This window comes from Tachysurus fulvidraco, chromosome 16 (assembly GCF_022655615.1).
Source record: "Tachysurus fulvidraco isolate hzauxx_2018 chromosome 16, HZAU_PFXX_2.0, whole genome shotgun sequence".
Classification (NCBI taxonomy): Eukaryota; Metazoa; Chordata; class Actinopteri; order Siluriformes; family Bagridae; genus Tachysurus; species Tachysurus fulvidraco.
The window spans coordinates 10,670,664-10,696,648 of NC_062533.1; the positions used below are offsets into that span (position 1 = coordinate 10,670,664).

Consider the following 25,985-nt stretch of genomic DNA (forward strand, 5'->3'; position numbering starts at 1 on the left):
GTGATTGGTCGCACCCACTAAGCGCCCTTGAACGCGCTCTGTGATTGGATAGTTTGTTACTGGGTGTTAAAGGGAGACCGGCGCTCGCACTGTTGTGTAAGTGCGTCCAGAGCGCACTTGTATAACCGGACTTGCATAACTGAAAATTATTATTTTGGTTTTCTCTCCATGTCGTTGTTTTTTTACGATATTTCGCCATGTTTTTCCGATCAATTTATACTAGTTTATTGTGTAAGACATTTACACTGCGTAGAACATTTTTATGTCTATGCTATTAAACATTATATTTAAATATTTCATTTTATGAAAAGAAACTCAGAATACTACATAAACATTAAAGTTTATTTGAATTGCCATTAAATAATATTCAAAGTAAGATAATAGGTAGTATCACAGATAAGAATACTGTTTATTTGACAGAAACTTAACATTTATTTATATATTGCCAATAAATGCACGTTGGAATACACATTACATTCATATAGATAGTTACATTTATGTACAAATATACAATGGCATAGAATAATGTAACATGAACCAACAAGACTTTGGCAAATGAAGTGCATACATTTTGTGAGACATAACTTATATGTAAAAAAAGAAAAAGGTCCTTATAAACAACAACAAATGGTAGGAAAAGAAATCCAGTGCAACCGTCTGTTTTATGTACATGGATATGTAGCAGCCTTGGTTTTCATTTTTCCCCTGTACAATGGTCAGTGGGAGGGAGATTGTCCTGAGGTGAAAGAGTGGCCATATTGATTAGGCCTAGGTTGAGGCAGGTACGAGGACACTGAGGGCGACAGAAGACTGTGATGACGGACGCTGAGTAGAGGATGTCTTGTTCAGCTCACGCACATCGGTGGTCCACGCTGCAGAGCGCTTGGTAGTCATGTGACGACGAGTGTGCTTGGTTAAGTGGTCACTTCGCATGAAACGTCGATCACACACAGGACATGCAAATTTCTTCTCACCTGTGTGAGTGCGGCGGTGCCGAGAAAGCTCATCGGATCGTGCAAATTTTTTGTCACAGCCATCCCAATGACAACTGAAAGGTTTTTCACCTGAAGAACAAAAACATCATTTGTCATGATCAGAACAAAAGCATCAAGAATTTTTTTTAAGTAGCTGAAGTATTAGCTTTATTTTAAATATTTATTTGTTTGTTTTAGCCAGAAAATTAAAATTAATGTAAGTGTGAGAGAGAGAACAAGAGAGACAGAGAGAGAGAGAGAGAGAGAGAGAGAGAGAGAGAAACAGGCTTCCCACAATAAATTGATGGTAAAAGGGTTTTTTTTAATGTAATATTTAAATAAGTATTTTTTTATGTTTTTTTATACATTTTCCTTGTATACTGAATCACAGTAAAAGCTGGAAAAAATATGTTTAATTTAACCACCTGTGTGGGTTCTCAGATGAGCTTTGAGGTGAGAACTCTTGAAGTATGTCTTCTTACATCCTTGGAAACTGCAGACATAGTTGCGCCTGCGAGAGAAGTCGGTGTGTGTGGTGGCCCCATTCTGGTTTGAGGGTATATAGACTGGTGCAGGGGCCAAGGGGAGGAGCTTGGTGTTGCCAACGGTCACAACATTTTGTTGGCATGGTGGAGTTGGTGACACTGATGTCTGAGGGACTACAAGCATCACTGTACCCTGAGCCATTGAAGGACCCATTAGTAGAGGCTGTGAAAAAGAGGTGGACTGGGAAAGGATGGGCTTTGGCCCAGGGCTCTGCATTTGAACATGGGTCTGAACAAAGGCAGAGATGATTCCAGTCTGCCCGTTAACAGGAAATACCTGGCACAAAACTGGACTAGTTATGGGAGACTGAGGCATGGATGAAGCGGCTTGTGATATGGAAGTGGAAAGGTATGTGGAGTTGGCTGAGGGGACAGTGCTCTCCACATCCACAGCAGAATTTGTAGCACTAATGTATGTCTGTGAGTCAGTCAGGATGTTGATCTGGGCTGTAGAATCAGAGATGATCTCAGTCTGTTGAGCAGGGCTCTCTGACAACCCAGGACACTCCAGTCCTGTGCTAATGTGGTAATCCAGAGACGTGTCTGCAGTGTGTCGTATCACACTAGTGGCCCTGCATTGTGAGCCAGGCTCAGATGGCTGAGGTGGAATTGGGTTTGGAAGGAATGTAGTGATTCCAGCCTGTAGACTGCCAGGCCCTTCTGTCTTGTTGGTCAAGACAGAGCACATTCTGGGCAGTGAGACACTTGTGTTACTGCCCGAGCAGGCCACAGGAGGCATGGTCCCGATGATAGAAGTCGTGGTTGGGGTCTCAGCAAAGCTGGGGCTGTGTGGTGGGGTCATGCACTAGTAGGGTAGAAGAGGAGGTTAGCATGTGAACTATGCCAGTTTTATGTTAGCCACACTTTTATTTCATCTTTTAAAATGAACTCCACTTTTCAGTGACAGCATGCTGATATTCAATGACAAGGAAATTATAAACAATGTTACAATGTTACTACATGCTGTACTGGTATAAATAATGATGCCACAATTTTGGGAGGAAGTACACAAAAACTAAGCACACAATTCATTTGTCATCAATTTATTTAGAGTTGTTGCAGGGTGCATATACTGTATTATGCAAACCCATGATTGCTGATGGTTTTCATCATTTTTTTTTTGCCAGATCCAAAGTTCTCATAAACAACAACAGCTACAACAATAGTAGTAGTAGAAATAATAATAATAAAAAAGATTTTTTTCAAATAAATAAATAAATAAATAATTTTAAAAAAATTCTGTACTACACAGTAATTTAAGCTGTGAATATAACATAAACGACAATAATTTACATCTTTCATCTTATTTAAACTCACTAGTGAAGAGAGGGACACAAGATCTTTGGGGGACTCCAGGGTTTCAGGGTGTAGACTAAGCGAGTCACAGGAGTCTGAGGTTGGGGTAAGTGGGCGGGCTTTGTGTGACCTCTGAACCCAGGAGCTCATGCACACGAGAGCCTCAGCTGCCTCAAGGTCATGATACTCCAGAGTGGAGGTGCAGGGCTTTCCAGCATTGTACCTGTTCCTCTCCATCATCATGTCACCGATTCCCACGTAGCTGCTCTGGGAAAAAATAATTCAAGTAAAACATGCATATGATCAGGAAAAAGACTTACAAACAAATAAGTGTTGTTACTACTTCGAGTTGGCTTCGTGTGATTATTATGAAAGATCCAATTACCAGATATAATTTTTTTGTGTGTGTGTTTTATTAGCTCATTAGCCAAGGAATAAGAGCTCCTGTGACGTCTGTACCGCTACAGACTTTTAACAGCATCATCAGTCTCCATTTCTTTATCCCATACCAGTCAACTTGCACCCATTTTACTTACTGCTCTGGTCAACTCTACTTGACAGTATTGAAAGTGGGCTTTGTAGCTGCTTATCAAGCATCTGCTGAATGCTGAGCTGCACAGAGATGCTGCCATTGAGTGAGTGAATGAGTGTGTGTGTGTGTGTGTGTGTGTGTGTGTGTGTGTGTGTGTGAGAGAGAGAGAGAGAGAGAGAGAGAGAGAGAGAGAGAGAGAGAGATGGATATAGAGGGGCCCAAGTGTTTTAGCCCCTCCAGCTATGAGGTCTGCTGGGAACCTCCCATCGCCCAAAAATAGCCTTAAGAGTGACGTGAGTCTAACTAAACTCTGGTTAGCGAGGGTGGACACCCACATGAGGAAGTACAATTCAGACTAGTCCTCCTTTTCTTTCTAACAAAGCCTCCACAAAAGAAGGGACACCTAAAGCCAGTTTATAAAGCATACATACCAACGGGGCGTGATGTTATGAAACTAAAGCACCCGCCTCCACAGGCTACAGTTTGTGCACACAAATTGGTCATAATAAAGTGGTTTAATTAAACAATCACTTCCCTAATGGGTTCAAACAAGGATACAAACTGGGCTCAGAGAACGTGCTGTTATCTCCCAGAGCACTGCGTCTGTCTCATCATTAAAGGTCATGATGCACAACACTGATTGCGGCAAATGCTTTTAGTCTGCATAGTTTTATACAATGCAAAAAAAAAAAAAAAAAAATAGAAAAACATAAAGACAAGTCCAATGACATGCACGATAAAGACAATCTTAAGTGCTATGCCAATGATGAGCAATTGCGAATAAATACATAAACATGAGTAAAACTGATTTAATAGTCCATCACTTAAAAAAAAGAAAGAAAAAGAAAGAAAGAAAAAACTTGAAACCAAACATTAAAGTTTTATGCTTCAACTCATCATTACTACTGGATCATTGCGCAAAACTGATAAAAGTGAAAAGACGCAATTAAGAATGGTCAATTAAAAAGAAACCAAGTTACCTGGTCTGAAGCTAAGGTCGGCATGTGGAGTAAAACACCTTGTAAACAGCAGTGAGAGGAAACAAAAAGCGCGACACAGGCGTCCAACAGACCCAGCGCTCATAAGTGTAACCACTTTTTTTTACTGCAAGGTCCAACCTCAGCTGAGTGAATCAGGAACGGAGGAAGAAGGAAAAAAAAAGCAGAAACAAAATTCAGAACAGTCTGGCGGGTGGTAACATGTTACCAATCAAAAACAAAGGTGTAGCAAATTTGGACCAATGGACGTGTAGACAGCGCGTGATCAGGACGTGATCGAGAGCTGATTGGTGGAGAGAGGGTGCGTGGCTGTTGGGGGGCGTAACGCAGGAGTCAGCGGTGTCAGTGTAAACCCGGTGAACTCGGCGCTCATGAACTGGGGGAAAGGTCGGAGACTCGAGCGCGCGCGTGCATGCGCGCCGGCGGAACCGAGAGATATTCCGCCTGCGTCTGGCTTCACTGTGACGCCATAAACAAGAATTAAGGAAACAAAGCGATATGCGGAAAAAATATATATTTCCGGCACATTTTATAACAGCTGAATGACAACAATTTAACCCACATAATTCACAATGTCGATTGACAAGCACTACTTTTATTTTTTAAGGAAGTATAAGGGCAGTATGAACATAAAGGACAGGCTGTAGTTTATGACAACTGGAAAAACATAATACATTAAATCATTATTATTAATAATATACGCTTGGCTTTCAGTGTATCTTTTCAAACATCTTATGGTTTTAGATTTCATTTCGTTCAACTGTTTAGACTACACGTTTCTGACGTTTGATTTCCAGCCCCTGGACTAAAACCGAACCCCTTCTTTGTGCAGCTTGGTTTTACTGAACTCAAATCCCCTCCTTGGTCTCAGCTGCTTGAATACAGCTTCTCCTCAAAAGACCCTTGAGTGGGCGTGACTTATATGAGTGGGCGGGGCCTCTTTGTTGTAGCTCTCTTAGGGCTTGAACAGTCCTTTGTGTGTCTCTCGTTTCATAAAATAAAACTTACAGCGCCTTAAACTGGTTTAGTTTTTTTGTTGTTGTTGTTTTTTAGAAACACAGATTGTTACTTGCATGTATGGATGTTTATGTTGCAAGGGAAAAGCACTAATTGCATGGTCCTTAGTGGGGCTGTGATTGTGTGAGATGGCAGAAAGCATTGACTGCAAACAAAGAGCTGCTGAAGTCCCTCCCTCCACTGAGAGAGAGAGAGAGCGAGAGAGAGAGCGAGAGAGAGAGAGAAAGCAAGCAAGCACAGAAAAGCCTGATTTGGCATTAACGATTATAATAATGTTGTACATGTAAATATTTATAATTGTACAGCAGTCATTTGGAGTTCAAAATCTGAAAGTGATTAATAGATTTAAGCAAGTAAGATTAAGCATAATCATGACAAATATATCAAAAGCACCATAGAGCTCTGAATATGCTAGGATACACAAATGTATATATTTTGCACACCGGTAATATAAATCCAAATCTTCTACCAAATAAGGTGTATGCATCCCAGCAAGAAATTACTTCTGTACACAGTGACCTTTTATGCAAAATAAGTGAATCACCACCAGTGACATCAGACAGACAGAAATGAGAATAAACTTTTCTTTGCAGAAGTTGACAAAAATGCTGTCATGGGAACAAGGGCAAATGAGCAAAATCAAGACAAAACAAAAAAAATATGATGGATTATCCTGTTAGGGAATCAGTCAACACCTGTGGGTTGTGGTGTGGAGCAATACAAAGGCCAACTGCAAAGTCTAAAGATGACTTTTGCTCTAGCAGAAAACTGAAAGGAACAGACTTACCTCTAAGGTGTGTCACTGGAGACTTACATAAACATCTATTTACAGCAATAGTATTAATATAAACATTTTGAAATATAAAGATGAGCATGATTTGACTTGTAGCTGGCACTGTTGTAGTATTAAACAATTTAACGATGAAGTGGAACATGATGTATTTCAAATGCTATTTTATAATTATACAAATATACTGATTATTTCTAATATGTAGTACGTATTGAGGCAAAACATCTTTAGATCCTAGAAGGGGAATCTCTGTTTAACAATCAGAACAAATTAAAACAAACAACATGCTTTAAAGCAAATGTTTAGATAAGATGTGAGTTCTGCATCATCTCTCAAATGAACAGTTTTAACCTTTCAAGCACAGAATATGAAATAATTGTCTATTTGTTTACATGCACATGTACATATACAATAATATTAGTAAGTTACAATCTCACACATGCTGCTAAGTCACTATATAAAAATTGAGTAGCCCAACAATATTGGGGTCTACAGGGAAACATAGGGACTGAACAGAATTAGAAATACACACATACACAGCCTTAAAATTCTAGGCAAGGAAAAGAAAGAGTTCAGATATATTCCCCTCAGATAACAACTACTCACTGCACTCTGTAAAACGGGTATTTACGTGCCTTGGTTATTTTCTCTTTTGCCTTTTCCCCCCAGATAATATTGCCTGTCCAAGCCCTTGTTTTTCATTGGATTGCAAGGATCATTTTCAATTAATCAGGTATTGTATCATGGGTGTAACAGGATAAGTAAGTGGGCTGATTAAATTCAAAATATATAAATAGATTTAAGAGTTAAATTTGAACATCTCTGTAGAACAAATCTATTAGACTGCTACATGCCTTTCTATTTCTACATGGGTATTAAAGCAAATTTAAATTACAATTCTATTTTTTCAGGATTACATAAAGAAGGTGCAGACCATGCAATGCTACATAAGCAAGGTGCTATTTGTTTTGAATATGCCTTGAGCCTGAATGACCTACATTTTCAGCACGTGCAGTCATGTTTTCATGACATATGGAAATGCCATGTTCATTTGGAGCTTACTGATGGAAACAGGATCCCTAAAAGAAAATGCAATACCGTACTTGAAACTATATCTATTATTATCTTACTGAATGGCAATCGGTCATGTGCTGAAAGGGAAATGGCAGGTCTACTCAAACTTCACCCTTGTTTCTTCTGAAGTGTAAGGGATGTAAACAAGCAGTTCAAAAATTTTATCCGAAGTTAGTGAATAAACAAGTGATCTTCTTTTGGATATAATTATACTTGATGAAGTCTTGCATGGTTAGGTTTCCGATTACATCACCTACTACAACAAGTCTCCATACATAGTGGAAATTAACATTAACATATATATATATTCTCTACATGATTGCCATTTCTCTGTAAACACAAATTGTTGCAAAGTCCAATTGTTATTATAAACAGATAATCTACAATGATGTTATCCCTTAGCAAATGATTCAAGGAACCTAAAAACACTTTTGTTGCTTAGAGTACTAGATGTTTTGGCATCAGAAACCTGTGTTTGTTTGTAACTTTGCCACTGACAGAACACAACCAATGATTTACCTTTTAGTATCTGCTCAAGAAAGGCACAAGCAGGAAGTAATGTCACTGTGGTGTGTGTGTGTGTGTGTGTGTGTGTGTGTGTGTGTGTGTGTGTGTGTGTGTGTGTGTGTGTGTGTGTGTGTGTGTGTGTGTGTGTGTGTGTGTGTGTTTGGGGGGTTGGTACATTGACAGAAGACTTTGTCTGAAAATGTAACAAAAGCACTAAATTGATTTTGGTTTGGTTAACCTAATGGCCAATCAGAAAAGAGAACATAGGTCATCCAAATGTCTCTTTCATGTTGGTCTTATCAATAGTGTAAACACACCATTCCACTGGCATTCGGACCCATTCTTGTATTTAAACACTATAGTAAAAAAATCCCTCAACCCAGTGCCCAAAACTCAAGCAGATTTATACTGCCATTGCATCCTTATACACACTTGAAGTAGCATAAAATAGCATTCTCACAGGGCCATAGTGTAGTGTCACAGACAGAGGATCAGTGCGTGAAAAATGATGCTATGTATAAGAAAAGTGATGCATAGAATTACAGTTTCAGTCTACCATACAAATCCAGAATGATAAAGTCAATTTAGAGATTATTGATAGGAATTACTGTTAGATAAAACAGTCAGGGGAAAAAAAATCCCCTTTATTTTGCAGAGTGAGTATGTAAAGGCTGGGGATTTTTGGGTGGGTGTTGGTGGAGCTGCAGGGGCGAGGCTCAGGGTCGGGGGAGGAAGTATGTGTTTATGTGTGAGGGACTGGGTGTGTGCGCATGTGTGAGAGAAAGAGAGAGGGCATAGAGTGCAAGTTGGATGTGTGCCAACACATTGCCTATGTGCAGGGCTTGATAGCAAAAGTGTCATCTTTTTTGGTTGTGGACGGAAAAATGCAGTGGCAGCATGGGCAGGGCGTCTGGAAAAGAGAAATTGTAACTCTAAGCCATGCATTGAGATAGGTGGGGTATTTTTTAATGTAGGTCAAGCAAAAACAGGGGGTGGGCTTTCTTTAAAAAGCAGTGATGTCATGCTGTTTAGGATATGCAGCCTAAACTTCCCTTTCATACAAACAAAACAGACACTTTTTTCATGGCAAACATGTATAGTGAGATCATGCCTATTCAGCATTAATAACAAAGCTGAGTCGCAAAGAGTCTCTGAGGTCTGAGCAGAGGCCAATGAGTGCAGCTCAGAGCTAGCTGGCTGGTCCACACCCAACAACCCACAAAGTCAAGAGAGAGGAAATTTTACAGAGCTCCGTTTAACTCACACATGGCTGAATGTGAACCGCAGCACCACCATTGAGATATGCACTAACTGACACTGACATGCAAATCACAATCTGCCCGGTGTGTTTATCAGCAGTAAAATGCAGGCAGTTATGAAAGTGTAAATAAACTACATGACTAGAAATACCACAAATATTTTTTATTGCTGTTAATTCAATACAATTATAATTCATAATCATGGCATTTGAATGGACATTGGAATCAGATTTATTAACTAATCTGAAAAGTATATAAATCATGTTTTTAATCAGTTAACCATAGTTTACAAAAAGGTGAATAGGCAAAGAATCCTGTGGAATTTTGTGGTAAGTGCAGTTCTGGTTTCACCAACCAACCCCCACTTCCTGTAGAAGAGAAGAAAATCAGTGAAGAGAAAGGAAACATACTATAATGACTAATAACATTATAACACTATAAATTAATAAACTAAATTATTAAACACTCAATTAATTAAATGATTTTGGGTTAATTAACAACATTAGTATAACAATTAACAATTTTAGAATACATTCCACTTTATATTCCCGATTATATATATATATATATTCAGTACAGACCAAAAGTTTGGACACACCTTCCAAAAGTTTGGACACACCACCTTTTCAACAGGAAAGTGTAAGGGCTCCAGGCTGTGTAAGGGCTATTTGACCATGAAGGAGAGTGATGGGGTGCTGCGCCAGATGACCTGGCTTCCACAGTCATCGGACCTGAACCCAATCGAGATGGTTTGGGGTGAGCTGGACCGCAGAGTGAAGGCAAAAGGGCCAACAAGTGCTAAGCATCTCTGGGAACTTCTTCAAGACTGTTGGAAGACCATTTCAGGTGACTACCTCTTGAAGCTCATCAAGAGAATGCCGAGAGTGTGCAAAGCAGTAATCAAAGCAAAAGGTGGCTACTTTGAAGAACCTAGAATATGACATATTTTCAGTTGTTTCACACTTTTTTGTTATGTACGTATATAATTCCACATGTGTTAATTCATAGTTTTGATGCCTTCATTGTGAATCTACAATTTTCATAGTCTTGAAAATAAAGAAAACTCTTTGAATGAGAAGGTGTGTCCAAACTTTTGGCCTGTACTGTGTATATATATATATAATCTTTTTTACACATGGAGTCTTGTAAATAAATAAATAAATAAATAAAAAATAAGATTTCAACAAACCGTTCTGTAAAGTGAAATGTTTACTGAAGAATATCTTCATGGTAAAATTCACTGTCTCACATCCTCACAGAATAGCACTTATTAGTGGGGATTATGTTTTTTCCGTATAACCGTTCTCATTTGTACTCCCCAGCACTTGTGTCTCTCCTGAAATGCCTTCAAAGTAATTTGGCATGAATATGATTTAATTGTAGATTTAGGGAACTCACAATGTTACCATATTAAACATGTCTTAACTAAGGGAACGTGACACCTCACTCATATTTACACCCCAGTGAAACAGAAAGCTGTGGATACTCACTTCAGTTTCTTAAATAAAAGATACTTTTTTCTGAATTTCTAGGGGTGTCAATAACTGTTACATATAATCATTCAATCATTCAATCAATCAATCAATCAAATTTATTTGTATAGCACTTTCAACACCATAACAATGGATCAAAGTGCTTTACATGGTAAAAATCATTATATAAGTCATAAAAAGTATAATCATAAAACACACACATTCAGATTTTTCTAACTCTGTGGGCTATTGTATAGGTTGTTTTTTTCTTTCCCCCATTTTTCCCTTGTCATATCAAAGCTACTAACCAGAGAAGCTGAAAACTAACACATTCTTCCTCCAGTCAGCTTTTTGAATCTGCTGCTCATGTGGACACAGTTGAAAGTGCTATCTAAACTTTTCCACATAAATAAGATCAAAGTGGCCCACAATTGGCTAGTGTCACTGTGATTGACTGGGAAAAGATAGAGAGAGAATTTAATCCTTCCCAACCAAAGAGAAGGGCCAATTTTGCTTCATTAGCTCCTGGCCACAGATGGCCGTTCTATCATAATTTTGGCAGTGCAATTTGTGTTGCAGTTATATAAAGAGGAAGATCATACGGTACATTAAGTACCCTCTCATTTTTAATAGCTATACATGCTATATAGCAAACCAAGTTAGGGAGAAGTTAAGTATAAATTACTGTTAATTGTTAACTAAACTAAAGGTATGTAACACTAAGGACACTGTATTTTTGACTACGGTGTAGGAGGGGGTTGTGTGTGTACACCACCTGCTGTGACAAACAGGGTTCCAGTCAATTAAGGTTAAAGAGCGTGCTGAGATCACAGTGGGGGAAGCTCTCCCTACACTCTAAACACTGAATTTTTGATTCTTTGCCATCCGCCTTTAAAGCACCAGGATGAGGCCGCTGCTCTAAAATAGCTCTGCCTGTCTGTGTGCAACAGTGTCAACCACCAGCCAGCCTTCACAATATAAAGGAAGCAGAACATTCTGACATGTCAGAGAGAACACTGTGTATGGAAGTCATGCGACAGAAGTTAAACCCACTCCGGGGGTAATCAGGAGATGAGTTAGCGGGTTAGTTTGTGTTTGTGTGCTGTGTTGTGGGGGCAGGGCTGCTCGAGCAGGAAGCATGTGGATGGTGTTTACATGCACGAGCAGTCAGCTGGTGTGTGCAGGGAACAGTGCCAGAAAAGCCACCCACAGCAGCACAGAGGCTGCCTGTCCTCACACACCCGCCCCCTTCCTCCCTCCTTTTCTCCTCATACACCTCTTGTGGGCTTGTCCTTTTAGCTCTTTTAGCTGCAGCACAGTCGGATCACTGTTCAGCTCTTCAGGACAATCTCTTCTGTTCCACAGCATCAGGAAATCATGATCATGATTCACGCTAATCATGAAAGACACAAACGATAATTATATCTTGTTGAATAATTACATACATATTGAGAATCTATAAACAAAATATGATTAGAAAAAAATCGAAAAAATAAACAAATAGATGACAACTTTATTAGTGAAAATTTACCACTGATAGCCTCTGCATTTAAAAATAATAAACAACAAGCAAATATAATGAAAAAAATAAAGAAACTTGAAATATAAGGCATGATGATTATTATGATAGGTATTTAGTTCATCACATTAAGTAAAAAAAAAAAAAAAGAACATGAACAATAAAATATATTTTATTTATCAATTTTCTGACTGCCTGTTGATTTCCATGACTTAGAAGCATAATAAAAAAAAAAGAGGTCCTTTAATTCCACCTGTTTTTAACCGAGGATATGTCTACAAGGCTAGTATTAGAAGACCTCAAATAATATCTCTATTATCTCTATATATCCAGTCAATGACAGACATTTAGTGAAGTAGAGATGCCTTTATTACCTTTATTGTCATGCCTTTATTGTCATTTACACCACTGGTGCATTGATTTTACCCAGTTCAAATACACATAATGTGTAAATGCATCTTATAGATAGCAAGTAAAAGAATTTCTAAAACTGCCCTGAAGATATATCTAACCAATGATATTGGAGTGACATGTCTGTTTTTTGTGTGTTTTTTTTAGGGTTCATGCTGCTGTTTTGTTGAAGTTGTAGTTGTGGGGGTTTTTTTTTCTGAATCTCCTGAGCATAATGTTACAAAAATAAAATAAAAGATTGTGAAGATGTTGTTTAAATGACGTTTTTAATAATAAGCCTGATAGTCAAAGTAATCAAAAAGATCTACTCCGAGGGCTCCAGCAGAATGAACGTTACAGTTAAAATGGTTCCCATCTGCAAAAAGTTTGAGAACCCATGGACTAGAGGTTATAGAGCGCATGCAGGGCTAGAATAATGACAGGAGGCTATTTCATCTTACATGGAGTGACTTTGTGGAACTGTCTGACTATGAGAGAGCTCCTGAATCAAGGTGATTCTAAAGAAAAGACTGTATATGTTACGAAGTATAGAGGCCATGAAGGTATAAGAGGACGTTTAGAGTGCAGAAAGATTGGTAGATTGGTAGGAAAATGAATGTAGGAAAGATGGAAACAACCATGAAGACCCTTAAGAGCTCTATAAAAGAGAAGGATAAGTTTGAATAGAATATGGTCTTTCATGGGGAGCCAGTTAAGATTTTGTAGTGCAGGTGTAATATGAACTCAGAGCCAACTATTAGTAAGGAGAGAGACAGGTCTGGACAATCAGAAATGCTGCCAAGTGCCATAAATGTAAATGAAAATCAGATGCTCTGGATCTGCAGGAATTTGGAGCAGATATCTATTAGACAGAAACTGGTAACTGTTGGATTTTATTCAACAGTGTGAATAGTGTACACATCCATGATCATGGAATGCATACAAAGTACGAGGATGGATATTTGATGAGTACGTAATTAAGCTCAAGTACAGAAACACACTTGATACTGCACTACAGCCTTGAATTTTGAGCTCATTATTCCTACATGTAACTGTCTGGAGCTTCCAATGCTGCTCTCATTTATCCTTTAGGTCAGGGACCTCAGCTTTAGTACCAGGGACACTATGCCCTACCCAGGTTCAGGTTTTTCCTCCTCAACACATTTGATATACCACACAAAAGGGTTTGAGCATTAGCTAACGAGGGGGATCAGGTTATTTTGGAGGAGGGAAAAAGTGAAACTGAGTAAGGCAGGATTGGAGTTAAGCAGAGATCCTAATACTCCTGTAGTACAAGTGACACACATTGAGCAAAGAGCACAAGATCTGTTAACTCAAAATTTATAATGGGAGACTAAAGGTATCTGTCAATATGATTATGATGATATGAAATGATATGCACTTATAATGAAATCTACATTCAAATGTATTTTATGTAAATTCCTCCAATCCATATAATTTTCTTATTTGTTTTGTTTACTGATGTCACTGTGTGGGTCTAAAGGCACATAGACACAACAAAACCTATAGGAAGTGGTAGGTAACTGTTAATTCTTAGATGAGATGGATAAAGCTATGCGAAAAACACATTTTAAAATACATGTTTTCGTGTCTGCTTTGTTCTAAGAACTTTGTTGTTACTTAGTTGTGTGTTCAAAAGCGTATTGATAGAATTCAGTAACTGCTCTGAAGCTTCCACAAACACAAACATTGGAATATTGCTTGAACTCTTTCAGCCGATTGAAATGATGAGTATATTATATGCAGAAATACTGAGTAACTGTACACAGTGAGTTACTGAGTGTTCACTCAGTCTGCTCCCCCTCCTCCATGTGGGTGGATGTGTGCAGACAGACAGAGATGAGACCCCTCACCCACCTCAGCCTTAAATAAAAAGACAAAGATTTCAGAGAACAAAGGGGAAAAAATGTCCTTTAAAGGCAAGCAGAATTGCACTGAAAATATATGAAAGCATCATTTTGCATGAAAGATTTTCTGCTTCATGGTCGAACTTCAGTAACATGTTACTCTTAGATATTTTAGTATGGATAATGTTTTAAGATTGAAAAGCAACAGGACAAAAGATTTTTACTGCTCTTAAATTTGGTCGCTGTCTCCCCCTAGTGGCTAATTATAGTAACTACCAATTGCGTTAGGGTTTGTTAGGACTGATATCTGGTACAGTTCTACAATCCTATATGGAAAGGGCTGGTTTGGCTGTAGGATTATTATTATTATTATTATTATTATTATTATTATTATTATTATTATTATTATTATTTAAACAAATAGGAAATATATACACTCACTGGTTATTTTATTAGGACACCCCTCAAGACCAGTCAGGACAGGTTCAATTCTCTGTGGAATGGATTCTGCAAAATGTTTTTAAAATTCCTTTGGCATTCAGGTTCATACTGACGTGATTGTATAATATAGATTGCTGCAGATATTTATGCTCTAAATCTCCTGTGCTACCATATCCCAGAACTCTCTTCTGAACACTGCCGGATTCATGTCTGGTGACTGGGAATGCCATTAAAATACACTGAACTCATGTTCATGGAAGTACTTGAGATGTTGTGATATACACTTTATTATGCAAGGGGGGTTAAATTGTTGCCATATTGGGATGCACATGTTCAGCAACATTCATTTTTTTAGCCTGAGGGACTCAAATGATGCTTGATTGGTATTTATTCTGTCCCACGAAAAAATTACTTACACCATTAGCAGCAAATGCCAGAACTGTTAACACACACACACACACACACACACACACACACACACACACACACACACACACACACACACACACACACACACACACACACACACACACACACACACACACACACACACACACAAAAATGAATTTTGGAATAAACCATTACTAATAGATAATCAAAGCTTATTGGGGCAAATAATTTTTTTCCCCAGTGGAGTTTTTTGACAGGGAACGATTTTACATTACTGTGCTTTTAATTTGTGTCAAGTGAGGAAGAAATGCACTAAATCGTAGTTATGTAACCGTAATGTGTGTGGTTTAGCTGACCATGACTGACCGGTTCGATGAAGACCAATAGGCCAAAGGCTATGAATCAGTGGCTATTTTTGTTTCACACATTACCGTGCAGATCCAGCTGGCTGCTCAAGTGAGAACCGCAGTGTCCTCAAAGCCAACAGATAGTTTTTGTTCCCCATAAGAAAATAAGACAATAACCCTGCTCTACGGTAATGAGGTACCCAAGGGTCAATACTAAAGTGCTGGTTTACTTTGTTTTCCTCTACCTTGCCTCTATTTTCCTAGCTTGCCTCTATTTTTATATCATGAATAAAATAAATATCTGCCTCATTATAAGAATGATCATCTATCCAGTTTGTCCATCAAGTTTATATCAAGTTTAAAATGGTTATCAAACTGCAAATATTTTCCAGCATATCACATTTACAGTTTAATTTACAGGCCACATAATTTAAGGCCCTCATGAGGAACAGCACTATGAGGGACAGTGAAAATTGTTTATGGCAACACAGTACGAGTGTGATATTTAAATATCTCCAATAAAACGAATCAATTAGAATCTGTTGGATGCATAAAATTTATTTTTCACATATATTATTTAAACATTGACATCTAAAGCTGCCACAGAAGCTAACTTTACAGGAGAGATCATAACCATCATTCTGTTCTTTACAAGCTAGGTTAAAGATTCACAGATTTGAATTGGTGCACAGACACATACCCTTTTGAACCATATTTCATGTTTCTTTACTTTTACTTTTTCTCTAACATATTTTTTATGTTTATATTTTCTTGGCACAGACATGAGTCTGAACAGTTTCAACAGCAATGGAAGGGTCAGCTGGAAAGAAAGGGAAAGACTTCGGTTTTTGTTGCTTTGCTGCATTTTTATAGGAGCCCAACAGTTTAAGTTTGTACATGACCTTGAAACAAAGGGTTTTTTATAATCATTCATATAAATTTGTAGAAAGAAGGATCCATGTTTAATTGTCAGTGTATCTTCTATCCCATATTTAAAGAAATGAATACATAAAAATTGCATGTTGCTTTAGATTATAGAAATAATTGCACAGATGTTTCAACCATTTCTTTTTTTATTGAATGAAGAAAAAAAATGGTTTTATGAAACTGTACAGTATAAAAAACACAATTGACTCTAAACCTTAGAAAGGTAAAAGCACACAATGCTGTCCTAATGTGTAACAGCAAACATTGACTGTTCCCACACAAGAAAAAAAAGCTCTTCTCAACTCAGACATGCTTCAATATAGCCATGTCTGTGTTCATTCAGTGAGGGTTTTCTGGGGCTGATTTCCGGCCTGGCAGTAGGCGTCGTTCCACCTGGACGACTGCACTGTGCAGCTGTGCATCTTCAACACCAAGAATAAAAGAGAAGAGTCCAAGCAACCACACATACATCCTGGGCAAAGTAGGCTCCAGATCTCTGAAATGGTCTCCACACCCTCTGCAAACACAATATTTTTAAATGAGTCACGTTAGCTTATTTATCCAACTGAACAATGCTTCAAATGCATTTATAATTTGGTAGTTATAGCTGTCTTTTGCTATGAAACTCTTTCAGGTTCAGGTCAAGGCATGAGTAACCTTATCAATATGCGTGTGTGAATCTCCGGTCATCAACATCAGGTGTCAAAGATTTAAAAACTGCCATTGATTTTTCTACAAACATTTTTTTCTGGATTTACCTTGGACACTTCCTCAAGTCAGTGTGCCAATATTTACGGTTGACAATATGCAATTTTCTTTTCCTTTTCATCATCACACAGTCCAGGCACTTGTCAAGGAGACTGGGTCCATCAGCTCCATCCTTGTCTTCCCAAAGAAAGTGGAAGGTAGATGGGGAGGAAACTTGCTGCTCTGGAGCTGAACCAGAAATAGCTTGGAAAGTTCTCTGGAGCTGTTCAACCACACCTGAAAGAAGTAAGAAAAGGGCAGATTAGAATCGATAAGAAACCGATAACAACAAAAGAACAGACAACTTGCGTGTAAAAATGTTTGTGTAAATAATATACCATGGTGATTTGCCCATAAAGCTGAAAAAACAGTATGTATAATCAGTCACTGATTAATAGCAGGCCTACCCCAGATTCTGAACGGATTTGGTCACATACGCTCACTGAGTAACACTATACTAATACGGGTATTCACTCCCTTTGGTCTCACAACAGGCTCGATACTTCATGGCATGAATTCTACAAGATGTTGGAAAAATTCCTTTGACATGATTCCTTTGTGGTTCATGTTGACAAGGTTTGTCATATTGTGCATTCTGATATGCATTTCTGCTAACCACAATTGTACAGAGTGGTTATCTGAGTTAATATAGCCTTTGTGTTAGCTTGAACCCGTCTGGTCATTCTCTGTTGACCTCTCTCATTAACAAGGCTTTTCAGCAGTTCTGCAGACCACTCATACTCTTCTTTATTGCACCAGTCTGACACCAAAGAGACAACTAAGACACATTGTCCCCCTCATTCTTTTGGATGGAGTTACACAAGCATTACCGGTCTGTATCTGCATGATTTTTTGCACAGTACCACAGCCATACGATTAGCTAATTAGATAATTGCATGAATGAGTAGATGTAAAGGTGTTCATAATAAAAGTGCTATGTGACTGTATTGAGCAAATGTTACTTCAAATCGTATGTGAATAAAGTCACAGGTTGCATTGTAGAAGTGAGAATACAGCTCCTCTTCAAGTTTGACCTACTTCTATACCACTTAGCATTTACAAGCACATTTCTCTATATGCTTGGAGAAGTACAAATCAGCAACAATTTGTTATAATTGGGAAAAATGCAGCAGAGCAGAAAAAATGAGCCACATAACATTCTGCTCATATGGTGCAAACCAAAGGAACGCTGGATGCAAATGAATCAAAGTACAGCTGAGGATTTGAAAACATGATGGGGGATTGAATTAGAATTTTTATAATTGAACCTGTGGAGTCTCTTGACAGATTTTTCACTGATCAGTCATATATTCAGGAGTAAACATGAAACTTATTAAAATCACTGAGGCTGTAGGTAAATGCAATCAATTCCTACTAACCAGTGAACAAAAGTCAGGATGTGATTTCCCAAGGATTCTGCAATGACTAATAAACCCAGACCAAACAACCAAGAAAAAAAAACAACAATGGCTTTTTCAATGTTGGCAACACTTCTGCACAATGATTGTTAGCATAACATTTGTGATAAATCTTATGCACTTACGTCTTCGTTTTAGTACGAGGGATTTTTGTTTTAAAGACGAAATTATGGGCTTCTTAGCTTTCCACTTTCGCCTGAGGGGGTAGAGTGAAATAGGAATGAAATAAAACAAACAGAAAGTCAGAATATATACTTTATGAACAAGGTTTATATCAGAAGGAGCTTCTTACATGGCCTCAGCCTGCTTTTCCTTCTTCCTAGCTCTTTCCAGTGCAGGCTGTACAATCATAAGCCATCTTCTCAAATTAAACATATTTCCCCCTGCAACAAAGAAGTTGTCATGTTAAATTTTTTACTATTAAATAAAAAGAAGAAAAGAAAAGATCAAAACTTTTCTACCTTTTTTGGTCTTTTTCCTGACCAACATCCTTGAACAATAGAAGAGAAACAGACACTCATTAACAAAGTCACTTCTATCATCAAAACCAAATGCACAACTTATACAGTAGATAAACAGGAAAGTCTCCTAACCCTAACATGAGATCATCTTGTCTAAAATATAAACTATCAGACAAAATGAAAAGATAAGAATAACACCTTTTACTAAAGGTGTACTATAATGGCAAGAAAAGTTGTCTCTCAACAAATTTCATCTCATAACAATGCTGGTAGATTTGTTAGTACTGTGAAGGATACTCACCACTCCACCTTATCGTCCAGCCTGTAAAGGAGCTTCATGGTCACAATAATGAGCGCTGCAGCCTCAAGATCGTAGCACACAAGATAAGGCTTTCTCCTAGTAGGGTCAAAGGTCAGAAAGGAGTCCTTCCCCATGGCTGCTTTCTGTATTACTTTGCAAACCAATGTATGAAGTTTATCTGCAATAAAATGTTGGGAGCAAAAGCAAAAAAAAAAAAGCAAAAAAAAACAAAACACTAATGAAAAATTCACAGACCCTTATTAGCTTTCCTTCGCTGCTTTATGCAAACCTACCAGGAAGATTAGCATCCATCAAATATCGTAGACTGAGCAGAGCTGGGTGCAGGAGGCAATCCTGAGATACAGGAGGGAAAGCAGGCAGCTCGATCAATGCTGCCAGTTCCATTGCCTCCTTGTGTACCATTCTGTAAGAGGGGATAGTCTGGAAGACAACGACGGGCGTTTATTAAATGCGTGTTTGTTAAATGCTGTAAGTAACAGTCTGAATACATGCACCACTGCTACACAATCAGTAAAGATTGCTAGCTCACCTCAACTCTGAAGATTAATGCATCCTTGCCAAAGAACCTCATCTCTTCAGGAAAAAATAAATGAACATTAACATAAGGGATGTGGCCCTTAGACACCAACCTGCAAGAGAAATATTATACTAACTTAGGTATAGTAAAAAGCATAAGAGAATTAATAAGTCAGTTAAGACTGAAAAGATGGGGGGAAAAATAGCTCTTTGCAGTGACTACATTTTTTGGGATACGCAGGACGTCTGCTATCCATTTCTCCAATTTTTGGAGACAACCACTGATGTCACATTTTATTTTTGTGTACTGCTACACCTCAGCCAGACTGGTAGGTAAATTAAAATAACAGTGTCAAAAGCTCCAGCTCTTTTCACAGTGGATAAAAAGCCCCAAGATTTCCTCTTATTCACCTTAGCAAGTCTGCCAGTGTGATGGCCTCCCTGACCCAAAGCAGAGCCAAGTGGCAGAATGCTAGTGTTCGAGGCATGCTCATCAAGTTCTTGCTTTCTTTCCGTCTGAAGTAGTATTCGGCATCCACAGAGCCAGAACACACTGAAGATCTCCCATCACTGGAGTAGCCTGCAAACACAGAAAATCATTAGCTAAATAATCTAAAGAAATAAAGCTGATAAAGTGAAAAGAACCCACAAAATTACCAGAGACTGCACTGGCTCCCATCACTGGGTCAGTGTGACATGATGCGCCATCATTGACAGATGACTCAGCCTCACTGTCACTGCTCAAGTCCTGAAACATTGGAAGCGTCCAAAAGAGAGTGATGAGAGAGAGGTTAATATTTTAATCTGAGCATCTGATTAATTTCATTAACGGAAATTAAAGGAAAACAACTTGCAAACTGATGCTTATTAACAACATCTAATCATCAGGCTTTATTTAACATTTAAGCTCAGAGTTGCTTTTTATAGTTTAAACCTATTTCACTGACACAATGCTCCAATTTCATTTTGGTTACTGTAGCCCTGTCTAGCTCTATGACCTCATTTATGCATTCTGCTCAAGCTGGTAAGGTTCCAAAGCGTCCTTTCATGCTAATACCGCAGTCAGTGCAATTGTGCTCATCATCAAGATAACTAGTTAAGCAGAATCTGTGCTTTAACTCAACAACATTTCACATTTCCACTACTTTCGCACTGAGATTCATATTAAAACATTAATTAATTCATGAACACTTCACACTGAACCTTGCCATTTTGTTTTTTAAGCCTGACTGCCATCAGTCTGTTCAAGATGTTGAAAATGGTACTCCAAATTAAATGCACTAGAAATTCCCAACCACTGACTTCTCAAAGAAATAGAACCACCCTAGAAGCCCTAAACGCTAAACATATTATATATTGAATTTGTTTCAAGGGTTGAGTTTTACTTTAAGGCATTAAAGGCATCTAAATTTAAAAATTCACTGTGGTCATTCTTCCCAAGAAAACCTATAAAAATAAAAATAAAAATTTGGTTGTCTAACTCACCACTGAACGTCTGATACTGTTCACTGGTTCTCTTGTGTATGCCTGTTTGGTCTTCTGCAGGTACCGCTTCCAGAAATTCCATACCACATCTGTCTGAGAGATACACTATGTTTAAATGACATAGGAAATTTCTTTGCTTATGTCATCTATATAATTTGCATTGCTTCACTGACCTTAAACTGAGGGCAGACACCGAGTTTAACGAAAGCTTCGGCCTGAAGTTTAAGGATCAACTGAAAGCCCTCGCATACCATCCAATCTCGTGCACCTCCTGAAACACAAACAACATGCACATAGCAATAGACAAAGCACTGCATACATCACATTAACAATCACATTAACCTTATCAATTAATGGCTCACATTGTGACTTCAAGAATGACATCATATTACATCACAGTGCAGGAAATCTGACCCAGAGCCTGGACTAACCTTTTCCACCCCTCTTCCTTTTGCGTGCTGATAAAGAGGAGACCCTGCTGTTGAAGAGCCTTGGATTCGTATCCTCAAAATCTTTGGTTCTCTGTGAATTGGCAATGATTAGCAATACTGTTGACCTCAATGTGAAGATACAGAATTTCCTAAATGTTCTGTTTCTCTGAAACAACTTTCCAATGTTCTCTACACACATTTTAGTTGCTCTTGTCTTGCAGCCCTGTGTTTATTTTTTGTATTTTCGTTGTCACACAGAAGTAAGCCTATAAATGACCTAAGCCTGATTCTTTGACTTCAGGAATTAACTGCAGTAATAAATGTAACAGTCATATTACCTTTCTAAATAACCGTACCATGGTCAAACTGACTGAGATCCTCTAATCTAATGCTTGATGTAAACTCAAGCTCAGTCCTCCATGATCTACATGGCATGTATCTACATGATTTTTTACATTGATCTCCCAAAAAAGACTGAATGACTGCATTATTTGTGTAGCTGTTCCTAATAAGAACATGATTGTGTTTGTCTTTAACCCGAGAGGTTTTGAGTGCTCCCTAGAGGCGCACTGTAATATCTCCCAGTCGTTTAAGGTGAAACCATCTCTCTACAATTGAATTGTGTCCTGATCAAAGGCACAATCTACATGTAACTACCAAAGTGGTGTCTGTCTACTGAAGAGATGAAAATGTTCTCACCTCAATCACATTATGGCAGTTTTTACAGAAGAACTGCCCTTCATCTGAAACACCCCAAAAGACTGAGCCACACTGTCCACATGGCTCACTGTAACCGTCCTAAAACCACAAAATCAAGCACATGTTCAGTTTTGGAAACATTTGTGACAGCATTTAGCATTAGCATTACATGCTAGCTAACTAACTAGTTCATTTATAATGTATTTTAATCCAGAAAAAGACTTTTGACATCACTAGCACTCACAGTTATCTCTTCGTCCATCTTTAATAACGTCACAAGGAAGCTACTATTTGGTCAAACACATTTGAAACTAACTGCAAAGTCTCAACACAAGCATCATAGATATCTACACAAGCATGAGGAGAAGCCAAAATGGCGTCCACACACTACAAAACAGCAGCATTTTAAAATAAGAGCGCGAGGCTCATTCCCACGTGTAGCCTGAGTGTGTACCACTGGGACATGTACTATTTTACATGTGTGTATTTGAGTACATGAGAACAAAAATTTGTCCCAAATACATTTTTGCAAATCAACTGATAAAAAAAAAAGAACAAACAATATGCAGATTTTCAGGCATAGGGAATAATGCAAAAATAAATAAATAAACAAATTTAAAAATTCAGACATTTTATACAACACAATGTTTTGATGAGGATTTCCGTGAAATGTGTTTTACAACTAATAGGTTTCCTGAAAAACCCTTAGAAATACAGACTGTAATACACAATCGTTTCGGTAGATGGCGCACTTGGCCAGCCATGTTTTTTCAGCTTCAAAGCATCCATCCTTTTTATTTCTATTTCACATTAATTGAAGCTATAAACAAATAAAGGATAAAAACAAATGAATATTGACCCCCCACCCACCCCATAACGCACGCGCGCGCGCGCGCACACACACACACACACACACACACACACACACAACAGTACAACAAAACAGCAAGTGAAATCATCACATGCCTCCTGTTCCTTTTCACACAGAATCTAAATTCTATATGAATCCAGCTGGGCTGAAGACTGACTACTGTAAGACTGAATTAATTACTTGGAATTCATTCGCTTTTGCAATAGATCTTTTCTATGAACACATATCAGCGTGATCTCCTTTGTATAATGTGTGTGTGGGGGCGACTGCTCAAGTGGGTTTGTGTGGGAGTGTAAGAGAGCATCATGACATGAGGACATGCAGCTCCATGGAAACAGAAACAAATGGAGAGGCTTCAGAGTGGGAGCTGCTCACTATTTCACATACAACTGATGCATCTATGTTTAAATTCACCATGGAATCATGCTTGCTTAATTCTGTAGGTTTGTGATTGGTCTGGTACAAAATGCCTGAATTCTAAAACAGGAATATAATGACATACAATGTTAATATACAGTACAATGTTTTGAGGTTGCTTTGAGATGAATCTGAGCGAAAACTACATGCGCACCTTTTATAGCTGGTTTTATGATGTGTGTGTGTGTGTGTGTGTGTGTGTGTGTGTGTGTGTGTGTGTGAGTGTGTGTGAGTGTGTGTGTGTGTTCTCAGGGCCAAACCACCTTGCCTAACCTGTTTGATGAGACCTGCCTCTATCTCTGTGTGTGTGCCAATCTTTTGGTTTTCTGCCTTGGAGGCAAACTCCAATGTTCTTTATGCAAAGCACAGCAATAGAGTCTATGGAAATCAGGAACAGTTGGTAACTGCTGGCATGGACACTACTATTGCATTCGTCCGACTGTAGCACAGTATTTCACTCCTGGCTCTTGTCTGGCATGTTTCGCCTCTCTGTTTGCCCTCCACAGATGGAGTAGACTAAGGAGGGAGGTGTAGGAGGCAGTGGGTGCATTTTGGTAAGCTTGTGCAGTATGAGTGTCACATTGTATGAGAAGAAATATAGATAATAACACTGAATCAGGTTTGCAAGGTTTTCGGCTGTTATAAATATTGCATGCTCTCAATGCATCTTACCATCACATCACTGCTTCCTGAATCTCAATAGATTCTGTTGTTGAGCAAAAAATGTTTTCCCTTAAACAAAGAGTTTCCTTAAACAAAGAGATTGAGATCATTAATGTACTCAAAGCTTTAAAAAGTAAGACCTATTAAAACTAGTCATTACTCTTACTCATTTTTTTTTTTTTTTACCTTATTCTGACATTTTTCTGAATAGAGTGTGTCCCTGTTGGCTGGTGAGACAGGTCTCAGGTTTGAGGTAGTGTGGGAACATGAGTCATTCTTTAGTTCAGTAAGGTAAGGGGAATACCCAGGAGGAAATTATTCTCCAGAATCACTTTAGTGGTATAAAATTATAGCAGATCCCTTGAAAATTTTATCCAAATTAAGCTCTTGGGCTAACCATAAATCATCATCATGTTTTACAGCATAGCTTGATATAAATATTGTGTGTATTTCTTTTCAATATTTTAATGCAAGGCTTTTTCTGTGTTGTTTCAACATAGAGAGGCTGGGAATCTGTTCGCCTCTTTGCATTCTGCTCACACATGGTAAATCCTATTGTTGCCCACGATGCTTTGCGTCGTGCTGGTCACCATGGCAACCCCACAGCACCACGGCAGCCCTGATGAAGGCTACAGCAGGGACTGGTAGGTGGGGTGTGTGCGTGAGGGCGGTGGGGTGGGAGGATTTGGCGTTACATACATAATCAAAGATGAGAGCACAGAGAAGCATGTGCAATCCTCAAGTCATAGAAGCTCAGAGAACTGCCAGAATTACACTGTGAATTTACAAGCTGATGATTTAATGGAGTAGGGCAGATGGCCAGTTTTTCCTGGTAATCCTAGATTTCTGTGTTCTGTGTTATGACTGTAGGAGTCCAATTTTGTATATATGTAAGCTGATGTTCAGATGTTACTTTCCCATTATTAACTATTCTTTATTACCATTATTCAATTATACACCAATAGAGTAATTTCTTAGAAACCCTAGAAATAGTTCACATATGGATGAGTATATTTAGGTTTCTACTTGCCCATAATACTGCAAAGCAATGCTTGAAACGTTCCAGTTCGTTATGAGTCCCTGAGCCCAAGACAAATTAAATGTAAGGCTATTTTATTTCTCATATAAACAATTATTCACTAAAAACATACAAGTGAAGCTTCTGTCACTTCATAGTATATTATTATACTGCTTTCACTTGGCATGACACCTACCACTGTTGATTTTAATTTTTTAGGGATTCTGATCTACAGGTGAGGCCACAGTCCCAGCGACACACATGCATCATATGTGTTTAGGCTGTCCTCGATTATTCTGGAACAAATGACCTCATTGCTATCATCACTCAATGAGACTTAAGGCTCTCTCTCTAAGGCCTCTAAGCAGAGATGCTAAGACCTTTGCACCTATTGCTTGTGTTATGCATTGAAATATGAATTTTTTTTAAAAATAAGATTAAAGAAGACAAAGGTAATACATTGGCACTGCAATATATTGGCATACAGTAAACATATTTGGAATTTCAGTGACAAGATATTTCATACAGTATATTTTACTCACGTTATTCTTGATAAATCTTGTTTTTCATTAAATTTTTTCTACACTTCCT

General features: G+C 38.3%; 2 protein-coding genes across 3 annotated transcripts; both read right to left on the reverse strand.

Annotated features, from left to right (window-relative positions):
* Positions 1–328: 328 nt before the first annotated feature.
* On the reverse strand, positions 329–4,513 carry klf11a (Kruppel-like factor 11a). 2 transcript variants are annotated; one of them, XM_027166379.2, is made up of 4 exons: positions 4,328–4,513; positions 2,837–3,082; positions 1,400–2,324; positions 329–1,064 (listed from the first exon to the last, which is right to left on the reverse strand). In XM_027166379.2, the coding sequence occupies exons 1-4, from the start codon at positions 4,349–4,351 to the stop codon at positions 769–771; spliced, it is 1,491 nt and encodes a 496-aa protein (XP_027022180.2). In that variant the 5' UTR covers positions 4,352–4,513; the 3' UTR covers positions 329–768. The 2 variants fall into 2 exon arrangements, with proteins under 2 accessions (XP_027022180.2, XP_027022181.2); XM_027166380.2 differs by having other exon boundaries at positions 2,837–3,077; positions 4,328–4,484.
* An 11,961-nt stretch (positions 4,514–16,474) lies between these two features.
* Positions 16,475–22,830, reverse strand: taf1b (TATA box binding protein (Tbp)-associated factor, RNA polymerase I, B). The gene is made up of 15 exons (XM_027166392.2): positions 22,670–22,830; positions 22,426–22,524; positions 21,727–21,817; positions 21,469–21,566; positions 21,296–21,388; positions 20,468–20,558; positions 20,222–20,390; positions 19,824–19,923; positions 19,567–19,714; positions 19,274–19,451; positions 18,973–19,001; positions 18,804–18,894; positions 18,637–18,707; positions 17,105–17,330; positions 16,475–16,863 (listed from the first exon to the last, which is right to left on the reverse strand). Exons 1-15 carry the CDS (start codon positions 22,685–22,687, stop codon positions 16,686–16,688), a joined length of 1,680 nt encoding a protein of 559 aa, XP_027022193.1. The 5' UTR covers positions 22,688–22,830; the 3' UTR covers positions 16,475–16,685.
* Between the last annotated feature and the right edge of the window lie 3,155 nt (positions 22,831–25,985).

Bases quoted from the DNA above. Each gene is read 5' to 3' on its own strand.
- klf11a (XM_027166379.2), bottom strand. From the start codon at position 4,351: ATGCCGACCTTAGCTTCAGACCAG. The intron at 2,325-2,836 runs GTGAGTTTAAAT...CTACCCTACTAG, and splicing joins TTGTGTCCCTCTCTTCACTA to TGCATGACCCCACCACACAG. The intron at 1,065-1,399 runs GTGGTTAAATTA...TTTGTTCTTCAG, and splicing joins TCATCTGAGAACCCACACAG to GTGAAAAACCTTTCAGTTGT.
- taf1b (XM_027166392.2), bottom strand. The intron at 18,895-18,972 runs GTAGAAAAGTTT...TCTTTGTTGCAG, and splicing joins CAGGAAAAAGACCAAAAAAG to GGGGAAATATGTTTAATTTG. The intron at 17,331-18,636 runs GTAAGTGCATAA...TACTTCTTTCAG, and splicing joins CCTCGTACTAAAACGAAGAC to GTGTGGTTGAACAGCTCCAG.